Consider the following 16,099-nt stretch of genomic DNA (forward strand, 5'->3'; position numbering starts at 1 on the left):
CTTTCTTTGCGTAAGGAGACCAAAACTGTACACCATACTCCAGGTGTTGTCTCACCAAGACTCTATATAATTGTAGTAAGACTTCTTTACTCTTGTACTCCAATCCCTTTGTAATAAAGGCTAACATACCATTTGTTTTCCTAATTGCTAGCTGAACCTGCATGTTAACCTATTTGCTTGTTAAGCTGATTTAAAAGAAAATAATCATTGATTAACTGTAAAGACTATCAACATTCAAAATAGGACAGGTCAAAATGTAGTTGTTTGTATTCCCACTACCTTTTTTAGTAGCCCTACACTGTGTAATTAAATAATACATGGATAGTTAAATGAATGTCAAACAACAGAAAGAGAAAATGTCATTCTGTAATTATGGACTATTTAGGAAGTACCACTGTCGACAAACTTCATTTTGTCAAAAAAAGACTTGCACTTGTATAGTGCCTTTCACGACCACCGGAAGTCCCAAAGTGCTTTGCAGCCAATGAATTACTTCTTGAAGTGTAGTTACTGTTGTAATGTAGGAAATGCGGCAACCAATTTGCACACAGCAAGCTTGCACAAACAACAATGTGATAATGATCAAATAATCTGTCGGGAAAATCTTTTCAAAATCAGGTGACCTTATTAATACTAAAATCAAAAGAAATTGCATGAGAGATTTCAATAGACACTGCCTTGTTTTTAGGAAACAAAATGATTCCAAACTCCTTGTCTCCCCTCCTCCCTCCCCTTAATTTCTCTCTCTCTCTCTCTCTCTCTCTCTCTGCTTTTACCCTCCTCCCTCCCTCACTTTCTCTTCTCTTCCCCCATTGTCTCAGGCTATTTTCTGCAGGTGGTTTTATTAGTAATTGCTTTGGCCAAATTGAGAGACACAATATATTGGGTTGTGGACCAATCATGAACATTTTATGTTTGTCTTGTTTTGTAAGGAATACATAGTTAGATTTTCCACCCATTAACTATGAATCAGTGGAGAATGTAGCCTTTAAGTCTGCATGTAAAAGAGAAGGCATGTTGGAGTCATAACGGCACAGAAGGAGGCCATTCGGTCCATCAATTCCGTGCCTGCTCTCTGTAGAGCAATCCAGTCAGTCCCCCCGCTCGTAGTCCTGCAAGTTTATTTCCCTCAAGTGCCTATCCAGTCTCCCCTTGAAAACATTGAGTGTCTCCGCTTCCACCACTTCCTTTGGCAACGAATTCTAAGTCATCACCATTCGCTGTGTAAATTTTTTTTCCCTCACATCCACCCTGTATCTCTTGCCCAAAACCTTAAATCTGTGTCCCCTAGTCCTTGTACCATCAACTCATGAGAACAGCCTTTCCCCGTCTAGCCTATCCAAACCCGTCATAATCTTTGTACACCTCTATCAAATCACCCCTCAACCTCCTTTGCTCTAATGAAAATAAATCCAGCTTCTCCAACCTGCCCTTGTAGCTAAGATCCACCATCCCCGGAACCATTCTGGTAAATCTCCTCTGCACCCTCTCAAGGGCCTTCACATCCTTCCTAAAGTGCGGTGACCAGAACTGGATGCAATACTCCAGTTGTGGCCTAACCAGCACTTTATAAAGGTTCAGCATAACTTCTCTACTTTTGTGCTCAATACCTCTATTTATGAAGCCCAAGATCCCATCTGCTTTGCTAACCACTCTCTCAATATATCCTGCCACCTTCAGGGACCTATGCACATTAACTCCCAGGTCCCTCTCTCCCTGCACACTCTTTAAAACTGTGCCATTAAGTGTATATTGCCTCTCTGTTCCTTCTGCCAAAATGCATCACCTCACACTTCTCTGTATTAAATTCCATCTGCCACTTGTCTGCCCATTCTGATAGCCTTCCTATGTCCTGTTGCAGTTGATTGATATCGTCATCACTGTTTGCCACACCCCCAAATTTGGTGTCATCGGTAAATTTAGAAATTCTACCCTGTATTCCAATATCCAGGTAATTTCAAAAAAAGCAGTGGCCCCAGCACTGACCCTTGGGGACCACCACTGTCTGCCATCCTCCAGTCTGAGTAACAGCCATTTACCACAACTCACTGTTTACTGCCCTTAAGCTAATTCCTTAACCAAGCTGCCACTGACCCACCTATTCCATGAGCCTCAATTTTGTTAACCATCCTTCAATGTGGTACTTTGTCAAACGCCTTCCAAAAATCCATGTAGACAATATCCATTGCATTCTCTTCATCAATCCTCTGTATTACTTCATCAAAAAATTCAATTGGATTAGTCAAACACGATCTTCCTTTTACAAACCTGTGTTGGCTCTCCTTAATTAGCTTAAACCTCTCCAAATGCCTGTTAATTTTTTCCTTGATTATTGTTTCTAAAACTTTACCCACCGCTGATGTTAAACTGATCGGCCTGTATTTACTAGGATTGTCCTTGCACCCTTTCTTGAACAATGGTGTCACATTTGCCACTTTCCAATCCTCAGGCACCTCCCCTGCATCTAGGGAAGATTGGAAAATTATGGCAAGCCCTTCTGCTATCTCCTCCCCCAATTCCCTTTGCAACCTGGGATGCAAGCCATCTGGACCAGGCGACTTGTCCACTCTATGCATACCCAGCCTTTCTCGTACATCCTGTCCATCAATTTTCACCCCTTCCATCGCTTCTACCTTTTCCACTTCTACCGATATTTTGTCAGCATCCATCTCCTTAGTAAACACCGATACAAAGTGCTCATTGAGTATACTAGTCTTGCCCTGCGCCTCTAAGCATATATGACCTCCTTTGTCTCTAATAGGCCTCACCCTGCCTCTTACTACCCGCTTACTGTTTACATGCCGGTAGAAGATTTTTGGGTTCCCTTTTATGTTAACCACCATTCTGCTCTCATATTCTCTCTTTGCCAATCTTATTTTCACCTTCACATCCCCTCTCAACTTATTGTATTTGGTCTGGTTCTCCCTTGAAGAATTCACCTGACATGCATCATACACCCTCTTTTTTGTTTCATTATCTTCTCTATCTCCTTCGTCATTCAAGGAGCCCTTGCTTTGGTTCCCTTACCCTTCCCTCTTGTTGGTATGTACCTAGCCTGTACTTGGAACATCTTCTCCTTAAAGATCACCCATTGTTCCGTTACAGCTATGAAGATATTCCAAAAGAGTAAAAATTACTGTTAATGGTTGGTTAGCTGCTGGACTAATGAGTCTGAATGATGAAGCTTGCGAATTCTGAAAGTTCTTCTTTAGAAACCCCTTTATCCACCTACAAATAGGTAATAATGTACCTGAGTGATCGTCAGCGTCTTAATTGATGTTGAGATAGTGAGGTTTGCTACACAACATCAGGACAGTTTTATTGACCTTGACATAAGTCAAATTAAACAGCACCCAATGCAGGAAAGATCATGGACAGCAATCTTTTTAACAATTTGTTTTGACCTTGATGCCAAACTGTTCAGCTATTCTGTGCTTTCGAGTTAACACTAGCTATCTTAATTCTGTTGCTTGTTATGCTAACTACAGGACTGGGACAACTTCATCTTGTGAATGTGTTAAAATGATTTTCTTCCTTTCTCTGGCACTCAAAAGAAACTCTTCTCTCTTGTCCCTCTGACAACCCATTTAAGATCAGGCACTCATTGTCGGAGAGATCCAATCTGTCACTATGATGGAATTGTTAATAAATTAGTGTTCTATAGCACCAAGTCATTCTAGGAACCTGCCATAAATAGAAACAATTACATTGAGCAGAACCCTGAAATAAAAAAAAAGTGGTGTAAATTTACTATTATAATAATGGCCATATTCTATACAGGAAGATAATAAATTGGTGAGCTTTGGAAATAAGAGTTTGAGAAGATCATTGAGGACCTGACTCTGGATGTCAATCCTTTTAACGTCTCTGTGTAACTTGCAGTGCATCAATTCTATTCAGAAAAGCAGTTGGGTGAAGGTTGCTTATTTTTTTTTTTAACATTGGTAAATGGAGACTGGAGCAGGCTGAATATAGGCATGAAAATAATGTACTAAATTATTAACTCCTGATCCAGGACAGAACCATAGTGACTAGTCAGTAGATTCACCCAGCTCAGTACACAAGTATTAAACATATGAATACAACCTGTCATTGACTTGTATGCAACATTGTGTACGTGTGCACAGACACACCGTAACAAAAGGTTGCTCAGCAGCGAGTCATCAGTGTAAGTAGGCCTGCTTCATGCAATCCACCTCTCTAGATTCCAAAGAACCCTGTGAAAGCTAGTGCAGCATCCAATCCCAAAAAATTAAAATCTTTAAAAAGAAACCTGTTTATGAAATAAATACAATAACATTGGCCCGGAATTTGCGGTCAGTAGTGGCGTTCGCTGCAACCCCGAAGTACGCTTCACGCAAGGATTTCGCAATCCCTGCGTCAAACTTCGGGTTTTCTGACCTTCCGTTCAAAACAATGAACTGTAGTGGGGATCCCTTTGTGCAGACTGCTGTGACATCAACAGGCTGTCTAAGCAGCCAATGAGAAGGCAGAATTCTCACAGACAGCAAACAAGGATGTGAGTAAGCTCTTATTCTAACTTTTTTAAATAGAGAGCAGAACAAAGATTGGGGTTCTCGCATGGGGAAAAGACAACAAACCTGGAATAAAGATGGACAAACTTCAGAAAAAATTTAAGTTTCGAAAAATTGAAATTTTTATTAAAATGGACAAATGTCACACTGCACAAAATTAAAATGAGTTTTCCAGGCCCTTAACATTTGTTTAGCAGTAATCAAGCTGTCAATATCCCATGTTACACCTAACCCCTTTGGGTCTAACTTTGAGTGGGGAATTTGACGGTGTACTTACTGTGGAAGAGCTGAAGTTTTTGACAGTTTCCCTGATTTGGCTGATTACACAGATTGTCAGCACAGCCTGACTCGGAGCTGTTAGTGACTGGGCTTTCCGCCTGCACATGCGTCAAATCCCGACGTTTCGGTCAGTTTCAAAGGCAGAATCATCCTAACCGCAAATTCCGGGCCATTATTTCCATGAGTAGGAGTTGAGGGATTAGCGATGTTCTTGGTGTATCTCTGTGATGAAATGAAAATAAATTGAAATGTGTTTGCAGCAAATTTTTGAGTAGCCCAGAATTAAATGACACCATTTTAACTCCAGACCGGTGATTTACTTTTTGTATTTTCATTACAAGTCCAGCTTTCCTTAACTGAGCTCCCCTGAAAATTTGGGTGCCAGGATAATAAAAAATGTTCCACAACAGTTGCGTTACTGAAATTTTGAAATTTACAATGGTCCAGATTTTGCAGTGTGTACTGACTGCAAACTGTCCGTGTTAGCTGTCGTTAACCCTCTGAAACTGACCGTAACTTCAGGATTTAGCGCACACGCATCTAAACGCGGAAATCCTGAAGTTGCGGTCAGTCATTCACTGCTCCGACACTGGCTATGCTGTGGACCGTCACCACCACCCGCCCCCCTCCAAAACAAAAGCTGGCAATCAGTGGAACTGATGGAAACTTGAGCTTTTCCACAGTAATATCACTGTTAAATACCCCATTAAATGTTGAGCCTCATTGGAATAGGTGTAACTGGGGTTTTAACAGCATATTGGCTGCTAAACAACCGTTCTGGCCCATAAAAGCTCATTTTTATATTTGTGGAGTGTTAAATTGTAATTTTTATCATAAGGGAGAAATTTTTTAAAACTTAAAATACATTTTTTTAAAGTTTGTTCATGATATTTCAGCTTTACCTTATCCCCACATGAAAGTACCAATCTTTATTGCTCTCTAACTTTTTTTTAAAAGTGAAGATAAAAGCTGCTTTTTATTTCCTGGTTTGCTGTCTGTGAGAATTCTTCAATATGATTGGCTGCTTAGACAGCTTGTTGACATCACTGCAGCTCTTCGCTGGGGATTCCCATTACACAGCGCTACAATCAGTTGCATGTCAAGAAAGGTAAAGTTCTTGGGCATCTTTCTTTGAGGTCAGCGGTGAGCGCCTTAGCTTTGTCACTGATGCAAATTACGGGCCAATATAATTGCAAATCAGAATAATTTTGGAAATCCAGCAATATTAAAGGTTAACAGAAAACAAACTGGGCAAGATAGTCAACTGTACTTTTACAGTGTTTGTTACAAAATGGTTTGATTCAGCAGATTCTACAGTGTCATAATATTGATTATACATTGATGCCCTTTTGGGGTCAATTTTAACCCTTCACCCAGCGAGAATGATGTGTAGGGGTGGTTAAGATCAGGCCAAGTCCACTTATCAGCCTGCGTCGCTCCATTCCTGCCTGGCAAGATCTTGACTTCACTAGCTTTGTAGTCGGCCGAGGCACCCACTGCAGGCAAGCAAGGGCCTAATTTAAATTTAAAGTCGTGGCCCAATGACATCATCAGTGCAATGACATTTTTTTAACTTGAGGTGGCCTGCCCGGCGTCAAACCCGCCAAGGACACCTGGCACGATGCAGCAGAGTGGCCAAGATAAGTAAGATTATTTATTTTTCGTTCTGAATACTTGGGAGCCAGGAGGAGCTGTAAGTAATCCTGGGGCCTCTCTCGCCCCAGCCCTGGAAGGCAGGCTCTGTAATGGGCATGCGATCCTCCTCTTAGTGTTCCACAATGTTTTATACCCAGACACAAGGTGAAAATCAACTCCATGAAGTTGCTTCTTATTTATTACAACGAGAGTTAAATCCACGTGATAAAACTTGTGTGGATAATGCACACACATGCCAAAGCTGATATTTTAGTTTGTTGGTACCCTCTTCAGTTACATCTGTTCAGTATTTAATATCTTTGAAACTCTTATGTAGTGTGTATCATCTTCGTGATCAGATGCTTGCCATTTCAAATGCTATCAATGACCGATACGCCGACCGAGCGATTGACCGGACCAAGTCAATGCGGCATCACACTACCCGGAGATCCAGAGGTTCCTGGGATGAAGGGCTTTCAAGGTCAACTAATGAACTGTTCAGCTGGTTAAAACAGCAAAAGGTAAGCCAAGTCACACTTTTATTAAAAAAAAAAAAAAAATTATTGAAATATTTACAAAATAATGAAAAGGTGAACTGGCCTTTTAAAATTCAGGTTTTTATTAATATTTCCTTTTTTTAATTTTTTTTATTTTTCCAGTTTTCTGTCCTTTCTCCAGGTGTAGCATTTACCCACCAAGCCCCTTTTGACTTTTGAAGAATAGTACACCAGGGATAATGTTCAGGACTTGGTCTTAACAGATATAGGGACGAATAAATCGTTGAAGGTGGCAGGGCAGGTTGAGAAAGCGGTTAATAAATCATACGGGATCCTGGGCTTTATAAATAGAGGCATAAGAGTACAAAAGCAAGGAAGTTATGATGAACTTTTATAAAACATTGGTTCGGCCACAACTGATTCTGGGCACCACACTTTAGGAAGGATGTAAAGGCTTTAGAGAGGGTGCAGAAAAGATTTACAAGAATGGTTCCATGGATGAGGAATTACAGTTACGTGGATAGACTGGAGAAGCTGGGGTTGTTCTCCTTTGAGCAGAGACGATTGAGAGGAGATTTGATAGAGGTGCTCAAAATCATGAGGGGTCTAGATAGAGAGAAACTTCTCCCATTGGTGGAAAGGTTGAGAACCAGAGGACACAGATTTAAGATGATTGGCAGAAGATCCAAAGGCGACATGAGGAAAAACCTTTTTTACGCAGCGAGTGGTTATGATCTGGAATGCACTGCCTGAAAGGGTGGCGGAGACAGAGTCAATAGTGGCTTTCAAAAGGGGATTGGATAAGTACCTGAAGGGGGAATAAAATTGCAGGGCTACGAGGAAAAGGCAGGGGAGTGACTTGCTCTTGCAGAGAGCTGGCACGGGCTCAATGGGCCGAATGGCCTCCTACTGTGCTGTAACTATTCTATGATTCCATGAATATCCGGTGCAGTTGGTGTTTATATAATTTAGGCACCATCCATTTTTCCAAAAGTGAATGTAATGGGGATACAGTACAGACGGTGGGCAATATTCCCATTTCCAGCTCTATGGAAGCTGGGTTAAGGGGATGGCACCGGGCTCGGTTGAGGGATTTATGGGCCTCTCCTCTTAATCTTCTTAACAGTATGCACATTAACTGACTCATTTATTGCTTCAATTACAAGGTACCTCACTAACCTCCCCCCGCCACCCCCATAGCCACACATTTCATCACCCATCCCCCAACTATTATATTGTTCCTTATTCCACTTCGAGTCCAAGGGTGGTAATGTTAAAGATGGAGAGAATCCTACATCGCCTAGCATTATCACGATGAAATGTCTGCAGAATCTCAATTATTATTCTTGTAGCACTCAATACTTCATTGTACTTGTTTTCAGCCTCTATCCTTGGATGACAGAGAGCTGTCATCAACCGTGGCTGAAGCAGGTACCCACGTTGCTGTGGCTAAGGAGTTCAGGTATCTTGGATTGCCTGATAAAAGCTTTCTGGGTCGCACGTGTTGACATGTAGAATGAAGTGGCTGGCGTTACTCTCAATCTGCACACTCAGTGAATGAATCTCTTCCAGTTGATGAATTTGATGGCATTTTCAGATGAGGCCTTTATTACCACATGGGTGTTATCAATGGCAGCCTGCCCTTGAGGGAATTCTACACTTGAAAAAATTAGATTTCTCTTTTTTTTTCTCTCTGCCTTGGATCCACGGGTTTAAAAAATGAATTTGAGGCCTGCCTGAACAGGGTTTTGAGTCAACTATTTACTGAAGTGATGCACTGCTGATTGTCTTGTATGACTAATATTACCTGAGGCCGCTTGGAAACATCCAGTTATGTAAAAATTTGGAGTGGTTGTCAACTTTACAGCTGTGCCCCAGTGACCAGACGCTGCAAGTCAGGTGCCAACTGCTGGTAAATCTCACTTTCTGCATTGCGGGAAACTGAAGCCTTGCACAATGCCAATAGGAAAAACCTAGATAGGACCTCATTGGTTGGTCAACTGTCTGGCGTGGGTACCCACAGGTTGGATGTTTGATGTGTGCATGATACTGTCCTTTCTTGGCTTCCATCCTCTCCTCCACGTCCTCATCATCCTCTTCTTCCAAGCATAGATGCAATGGAATTCCAGGAGGTAAATCCATCACTTCCCTAAAATTAAATTCTCTCCCTAAATTGTTTAATTAATCTAGCAACAACCTTTAATTCCCAGTGTTTCAATAGGCTGCTTTATTGACAGTCACTTCCAGGCTTTTCAGTCCTAAAGGTTCGCCTATCTGTGTAAGCAATGACCTCAAGTATGCTTTCGTGCTTTAGGGACACCGTACTGGATTCAACACCATTTATAGTGGTGGTGGGAACTGGGTAGAAACTAAGGGAACTCCTGGGATAACAAGCCCACACACTCCTTCCTTCATCTACCTGCAGCAGAAAAGTCCACATTGCATTCATCGCAGGAAAGTAATAGGCATTTTTTGGGGTGGGGTTGCGGCAGTAGATCGTCCCACCTCATTTTCCTTGCCGTACTCCCTCTGTATCACCTGAATTCAGGTGAGTTTTGCCAGGAAATTCCAGACCATAGTGTGTTGATTTGGGTGCTAGTGCACTAAAAATAGCTATCCAGCCTAATCCCACTTTCTAGCTCTTGGTCCATAGCCCTGTAGGTTACGGCACTTCAGGTGCATAGCCAAGTACTTTTTAAATGTGATGAGGGTTTCTGCCTCTACCACCCTTTTCAGGCAGTGAGTTCCAGACCCCACTGCCCTCTGGGTGAAAAAAGTTCTCCTCAACTCCCCTCTAATCCTTCGACCTATTACTTCAAATCTATGCCCCTGATTATTGACCCCTCTGCGAGGGAAATGGGTCCTTCCTATCCACTCTGTCTAGGCCCCTCATAATTTGATGCACCTCAATTAAGTCTCCCCTCAGCCTCCTCTGTTCTAAAGAAAACAACCCAGCTTATCCAGTCTTTCCTCATAGCTAAAATTCTCCAGTCCTGGCAACATCCTGGTAAATCTCCTCTGTACCCTCTCTAGTGCAATCCCATCGTTCCTGTAATGTGGTGACCAGAACTGTACGTAGTACTCTAGCTGTGGCTGAACTAGTGTTTTATACAGTTCAAGCATAACCTCCCTGCTCTTGTATTCTATGCCTCAGCTAATAAAGGACTCCGTTGTCAGTGTAACTTTAAGATTATAGTATTAGTTATATGATGCCATGTGCCTTCAAATCCCACTGTAATATTAACTATCACTTTTGCATATATCATACTATGCCCATCTACACAATGATTCGTTCAGCTATAAATTAATTTTATTTATTTATTACTTTTTAAAAAGCCACGTTCTATTCCTTGTATTAGACTCTCGGGCTAATTAGGTTGGTTGAATAATTGTGCTTTATTTTATAAAGAACTCCTGCTATCTAACCTACAGTACAATAATGTGCATTTTCCAGTGTAACATAGACAGAACAGTCTGCAGATGGATAGATAGGTCAAAGTAATGGAATACCTGAGATATTCATTGTATTGCGCAGGCTGGTACTGATGCTTGAAGTGGTGTCGGTGTCAGTGGGAAGAGACTGAAATCCTATAGTCAAGAGCAGTGGTTTAAAGGTTTTCAAAATAGAATTTAGTTTATCGGCTGAATTTTCCTCTGGGGCAGTGTCACTGCCAGAGGTGGGTTGGGAATTCTGGGGGGGAGAGAGGAAAATTTCCAGCAGCTAATTTAGCAGCAGGTTTCTAGCTATAGGCCTCCCTGCTTAGGTGGTATAGGAAAGTTAAATCCAGCTGTGTCATATGCAGACCAAGTCATCAGTATTCATGTTGTGCTTGATCTCGTGACCCATGTAGACAAAACTATGTCCAAGGCTTGATTTTTCTGGTGTCCTTCCTAATGCTAGTGTCTTGTATTATGCCAATATATAGAGAAAATATTTTAAAAAAATTAAAAGCCACCTAAATCACAATTTGCAAATAGCCTTATGTAATAGGAAAGGGGTTCAAAAATCAATATTTTGGCTAAATCGATCTCTTCATTCCCCATACAGAATTTAGTAAACGTTCAAGAATGGGGTGTAGATGCAGCCTCGGTAGAGCAACAGATAAACGACCAAAGAAGATACCATAAGACACTAGAAGATTTTCAGTGGAAAATAAATAAAGTCAAAATGGAACAGGTAATTGCGCAAAGCCGTTGTCGAACATTTTCTTTCTCTTTTTTTTCCCCCCCCCCCAAAATTCTGCTTCGTCTGATGTAAATGGAAGCAGTGGAAAGAATGTCGCTGCTGCACTTGGAACACTTCCTGGAAGAGGGACCATACTTCCAAGAAATTCAACTGGCCTTTGTTACGGGTGCTGTCTCTTGGCTGTAGCAACGTCCCACAGCTAAGCGTGCTGTGAGCAGACAGCAGAGACATGCACAGCAGATGGTTTACCCAGTAGCACAGATGAGGAGGAGGAGGTGAGCTGCAAGTGGTCCCTGAGTCGGGTATGAGAGACACTACCTTAATGAATAGCTCCACAAAGTCTGGCTTGAAATTTGGAAAAGTAGTCTTCTCGGAAGGTTTATTGACAGCATTGTGAAGACTGGAATCTTGTCGCAGCCATTACTAAAGTTTAAACAGTAGGGGACCACGAATCAGAGACTATCAATGGAGATGACCATATTAGTCAAAATTAACTGGAATCTATAAGAAATTATGGAATCTAAATGACACACTGCCCTCTGTTGGTAACTTTAAAAGTTTTAGTTAAGCTTATCTGCAGTGCCCTTTTAGGAGAGTATTAGTAGATATGAAAGTGGTTTTATATTTTCCACAATATATTTTACAGCAAAAAAATTCTGTGTCCCTCATATAAATACACCAATGTGCAGCAAAATCCATTTTAGTTTATCGAGGTGTGCTGTTGCTGCTTTAAAATGTCCCTTCTATCAGACTACTGCACAACCAAAAATGCCTGTGCTGCACAATTAGGATTTGTTCATGCTGGAAATAGTCAACCTAAATCGTAGAGATCCAAGAGTACAAAGTGCTGTGCATGCTCAGACTCCTTTTTCCAATTCTATAGCGACCTAACCAGTGGCCCTTAAAGGGACCACTGTGGGCCTTAGTTGGCCCATGCTCGGTTCCACCCCCCCCCCCCCCTCGTTCTTTGGAGGAGCGACAGGCACCCGTAGCGCATCGCTAATATTACAATAAGGCCCAATTTTTTGTCGAGCCGCTGGCCTTGTGGTTCAGCTGCACGCAAGCCTGCTATCAGTTATGCACCCAAAAGTGGACTGCAATGAATTTCTAGCCCACTGTATTTGCAATACAAAAATAGTAAATCGAAGTTGGCTAATGGAAGTATCAAATAACCAACAACCAATTTGCGCAAAGATTGAATATACAGCTTAGAACATTAAACTTTAATTACCACTTGAGTTGCTCTGCAGATGCATTTCTTATCTTAACAATAATGTTTGAGATTGAAAGACCACTATTAAAAGCTGCTTTTATATTGTGCTAAGATTTGTGCTAGTGACGCTCACTTGCAGGGTAGATTTTAACTTTCACTGCCCGGCAAGATAATGGTGGTAGCAGATCAGCTGCCTGTTAATTTTTTTTAATTCGCTCCTGGGATGTGAGTGTCGCTGGCAAGGCCAGCATTTATTGTTCCTGAATGAGGACTTGGAGGATCACAAGAGACTCGACTGCTGCTGTAAATGCTTAGTTAGATATAGTGATCCTTTATGCTTTTTGCCAAATCGATCACGATATCTGGATTCCACTGTATAATTACCAATGCCATTTTTTCTGTTATTACAAACTAAATATCTAATGATGGTTGTGCATTCAGGTGTTCTGATTGATTTCTTCCTCTCCTAGAATGACAACTATTCTGACAACTACAGAGAAAACATTCAAGCAATAGAAAATGATTATGAAAGCATTTTGGTAAGCAGAAGCCTTTTTTGTAAAACTAAAATCTGAATTTTTGGTCATTTTAATTGAACAAATAATGAGTCTTGATTTTTCTGTACATTTTAGAAAGCTTCAGTGGATAGACTTGATCAACTGAAAAAGCTTCTGAACGTAATTTCAGCCACATCCAATGAGATTATGTGGATAAATGACCGTGAAGAAGAAGAACTCGTTCACGATTGGAGTGATAAGAACGCAAACATTGCTGAAAAACAAGAAGCTTTCTCAGTAAGTCCATATATTTCAAAGTACCACATTCACCAAAACTGCATTCTACAATTATAAGTTAGAATTATAACTTATCATCCTCCCATCCCCGCCCCTCTTCTCTCTCCTCTCCCCCATCCCCACCCCCCCCCCCCCCCCCCCCCCCCAAAAAAAAAACCAGCCAGTAGGGTTGGGTGAGGGTGGCAAGATTTACACCCAAGATGGACAATCAGTAAGTATTTTGTATTTACTTCAGAAATATGCACATGTGTTCTTAATGCCAAGCATTTTTTAAAAAAAATTAGTGGTTCCTACTGACTGGTTGGTTGGCTTTACTGAGCCAAACTTGAACAAAGACCAACACTCATGACTATGCAAATAGAATTACTACTTCTGTCCACTTAACAGTTTCTTTTTTATGATCTTCTCACCACAGTTCCCCAAATTTCCTTGCAGTGAAATTTAAAATTTTTGCCAAATGTAATGCTTTCATGATCTGATAAAATAACCCAAAAAAGGTTCACTTTTTAAAATTGAAATCTGTCTGTATTTATCAGTCATCATATCATATCTTCCCCTTAAAGGCATCTATGCTATTCGCCTCAACTACTCCCTGTGGTAGCAAATTCTACATTCTAACTACTCTGTGGGTAAAGAAGTTTCTCCTGATTTTTTTTTATTGGATTTCAGATGAGATGTTAAACCGAGGCCCCATCTGCTCTCTCGGGTGGATGTAAAAGATCCCATGGCACTATTTTGAAGAGGAGCAGGGGAGTTATCCCCGGTGTCCTGACCAATACTTATTCCTCAATCAACATCACTAAAACAGATTATCTGGTCATCATCACATTGCTATTTGTAGGAGCTTGCTGTGTGCAAATTGGTTGCCGCGTTTCCTACATTACAACAGTGCCTACACTTCAAAAAGTACGTCATTAGCTGTAAAGCGTTTTGGGACGTCTGGTGGTTGTGAAAGGCGCTATATAAATTCAAGTCTTTCTTGACTATCTTGACTATCTTCTACTTCTGGCTCCTACTTTTGGACACCCCTCACAGTGGAAACACCTTCTCTACATCTATCCTATCAAACCCCTTCATAATTTTAATGACCCCTATTAGGTCACCCCTCCGTCTTTTTTCTAGAAAAAAGAGCCACAGTCTGTTCAATCTTTCTGCTGGTTATAACCTCTCAGTTCAAGTATCATTCTTAAACAGGAAACCTTTTTTATCTGGCATCGACGGGACTGGCCGGTTGACCAAAAAGTCCGGATTACAGAGAGGTATACTTACCAAGGTATGAGAGCCCCGTACACAGCCACAGGTGCAGGAGCCCCGGTTACACGGCCACAGATCCAGGAACCCCGGTTACACGGCCACTAATATATAGTAAAACTTACCTGAACCTACTACTGAATTTTGCCAGTTAAAAGAGAGTTTCCTGTAAATCTTCTTTGCACCTTCTCCAGTGCCTCTATATCCTCCAAGTGTGGACTAACCAAGTATATCTGGAGCTCCATGCCTGACTGCATATCTGTCCTATCATGGAGTCAGAATCCAAGCTAAGAGCGCTAACTTGTTAAAAATTTACCCCATCATTTAAGTTTGGTTAAAATCTAATAATAATTGCCGTTTTTTAAACAGCCTAGTTAAGGAACACCATATGTAGGGAATTGTCTTTTTTTGTCTATACTAATTGGCCCTTGATATTCATAAACTTCCTGCATCAACATTCTTTTTGTGTAATTTTGTGCGTTTTCACCTTTTTAGCTCATACATTTAGAGTACCTTTTTTTGGAATAACTTGATTTTTTTCAGAGAAAAACATGGTAAATAGTGGTACCCAGTTATAATGTATATCATTTAATAAATGACCATAAAATGTTAGTACATTAAAATTTACATTCCAAATTCTATGTAAAGATATGATTTTTGTTTAATTATTTCACTGTCATCTGTCCTTTCAAAAACAGAATTTTAATTGCTTAGAAAAAAAATGCTTTCTAAAAATGCAACTGAAGGAAAAAGGATGATTTCTTTTGAAAACTTCTTTCTGCACTACTCCGTGTTCTGGAAGAGAGGGGGAATATTTCAGCTTTATTGTTTTGTTTTCTGCACCTTTAGTTCCTGTAGCATTTACATCCTGTATAATTAACCTGTGATAATGAATGCAAAATGATATGAATGTCAGCAGTAAGCTACTACCAAATGGAACAGAGGAATTGGCCAGGAAATTATGGAAAACAAATTGCCAAGTTTTTTAAAAAAAAGTGTAAGTTTTGCATTTCAGCAAAAAGTGGAACACTGAGGAAACGGTCTCGCTCTCGCGCTCTCTAACCTGGCAAGACTCTTAAATGTGCTCTTTGTGAACTTTGGTGTGGCTGTCAGGCTCCTGACTTGGTGACCATGATGGTTACCTGGTCAAAATTTGAAATGTAAATGTACATGTAAACTGACATCAACTGGGCACGTAGAGATTTTTTAATACATGGCATACAGTGTGTTTATATGACCGAAGAGGCATTGTAGTGTTTGGAAGTGACATTATATGGTACATTCGGCCTATCTTCGGTGTTTGACACCATCTTGTGGGGTGACTTTTATTGAATTAAAAACATTTTATTTTACTGCTTTGCTTGTGCACATCTTGTGGTTAATTATTAAAATTTTACTTGTTTTTGCTAGATGATGATGAGCCAGTTGGAAGAAAAAGAAAAGCAGTTAAACAGACTCAAACAAGATGGTGACCAGCTAGTAGCAAATAATCATCCTGCAGCTGACAAGATTGAGGTGGGGTGCCTGGTTAATCAATCAATTTAGGGGCAGTGTAAATCTTGACTTAAAAGTCTTGTCAATCAAGCTTGCCATCAGGATTAGAGATAGGGAAGTGACACTTATACTGGTATGCATATTCACATCGAACCACTCTTGAAAATGTGGAGCACGATCAGCATTCATTACCTAGGTATCTGTACAAGATGTTG

General features: G+C 40.7%; 1 protein-coding gene across 2 annotated transcripts in view; it reads left to right on the top strand.

Annotated features, from left to right (window-relative positions):
* Window positions 1–16,099, top strand: part of LOC147115222 (desmoplakin-like) — a 91,079-nt gene that overhangs the window by 16,526 nt on the left and 58,454 nt on the right. For both annotated transcript variants that reach the window (XM_085993593.1, XM_085993594.1), the window contains exons 4-8: window positions 6,787–6,970; window positions 10,995–11,123; window positions 12,816–12,884; window positions 12,978–13,139; window positions 15,801–15,905. In XM_085993593.1, the coding sequence (XP_085849719.1) occupies window positions 6,787–6,970; window positions 10,995–11,123; window positions 12,816–12,884; window positions 12,978–13,139; window positions 15,801–15,905 (649 nt within the window). The remainder of the gene's footprint in view (window positions 1–6,786; window positions 6,971–10,994; window positions 11,124–12,815; window positions 12,885–12,977; window positions 13,140–15,800; window positions 15,906–16,099) is intronic.

Source organism: Somniosus microcephalus, chromosome 7 (genome assembly GCF_052327205.1).
Source record: "Somniosus microcephalus isolate GS21.2 chromosome 7, FLI_Smic_1.0, whole genome shotgun sequence".
Lineage (NCBI taxonomy): Eukaryota > Metazoa > Chordata > Chondrichthyes > Squaliformes > Somniosidae > Somniosus > Somniosus microcephalus.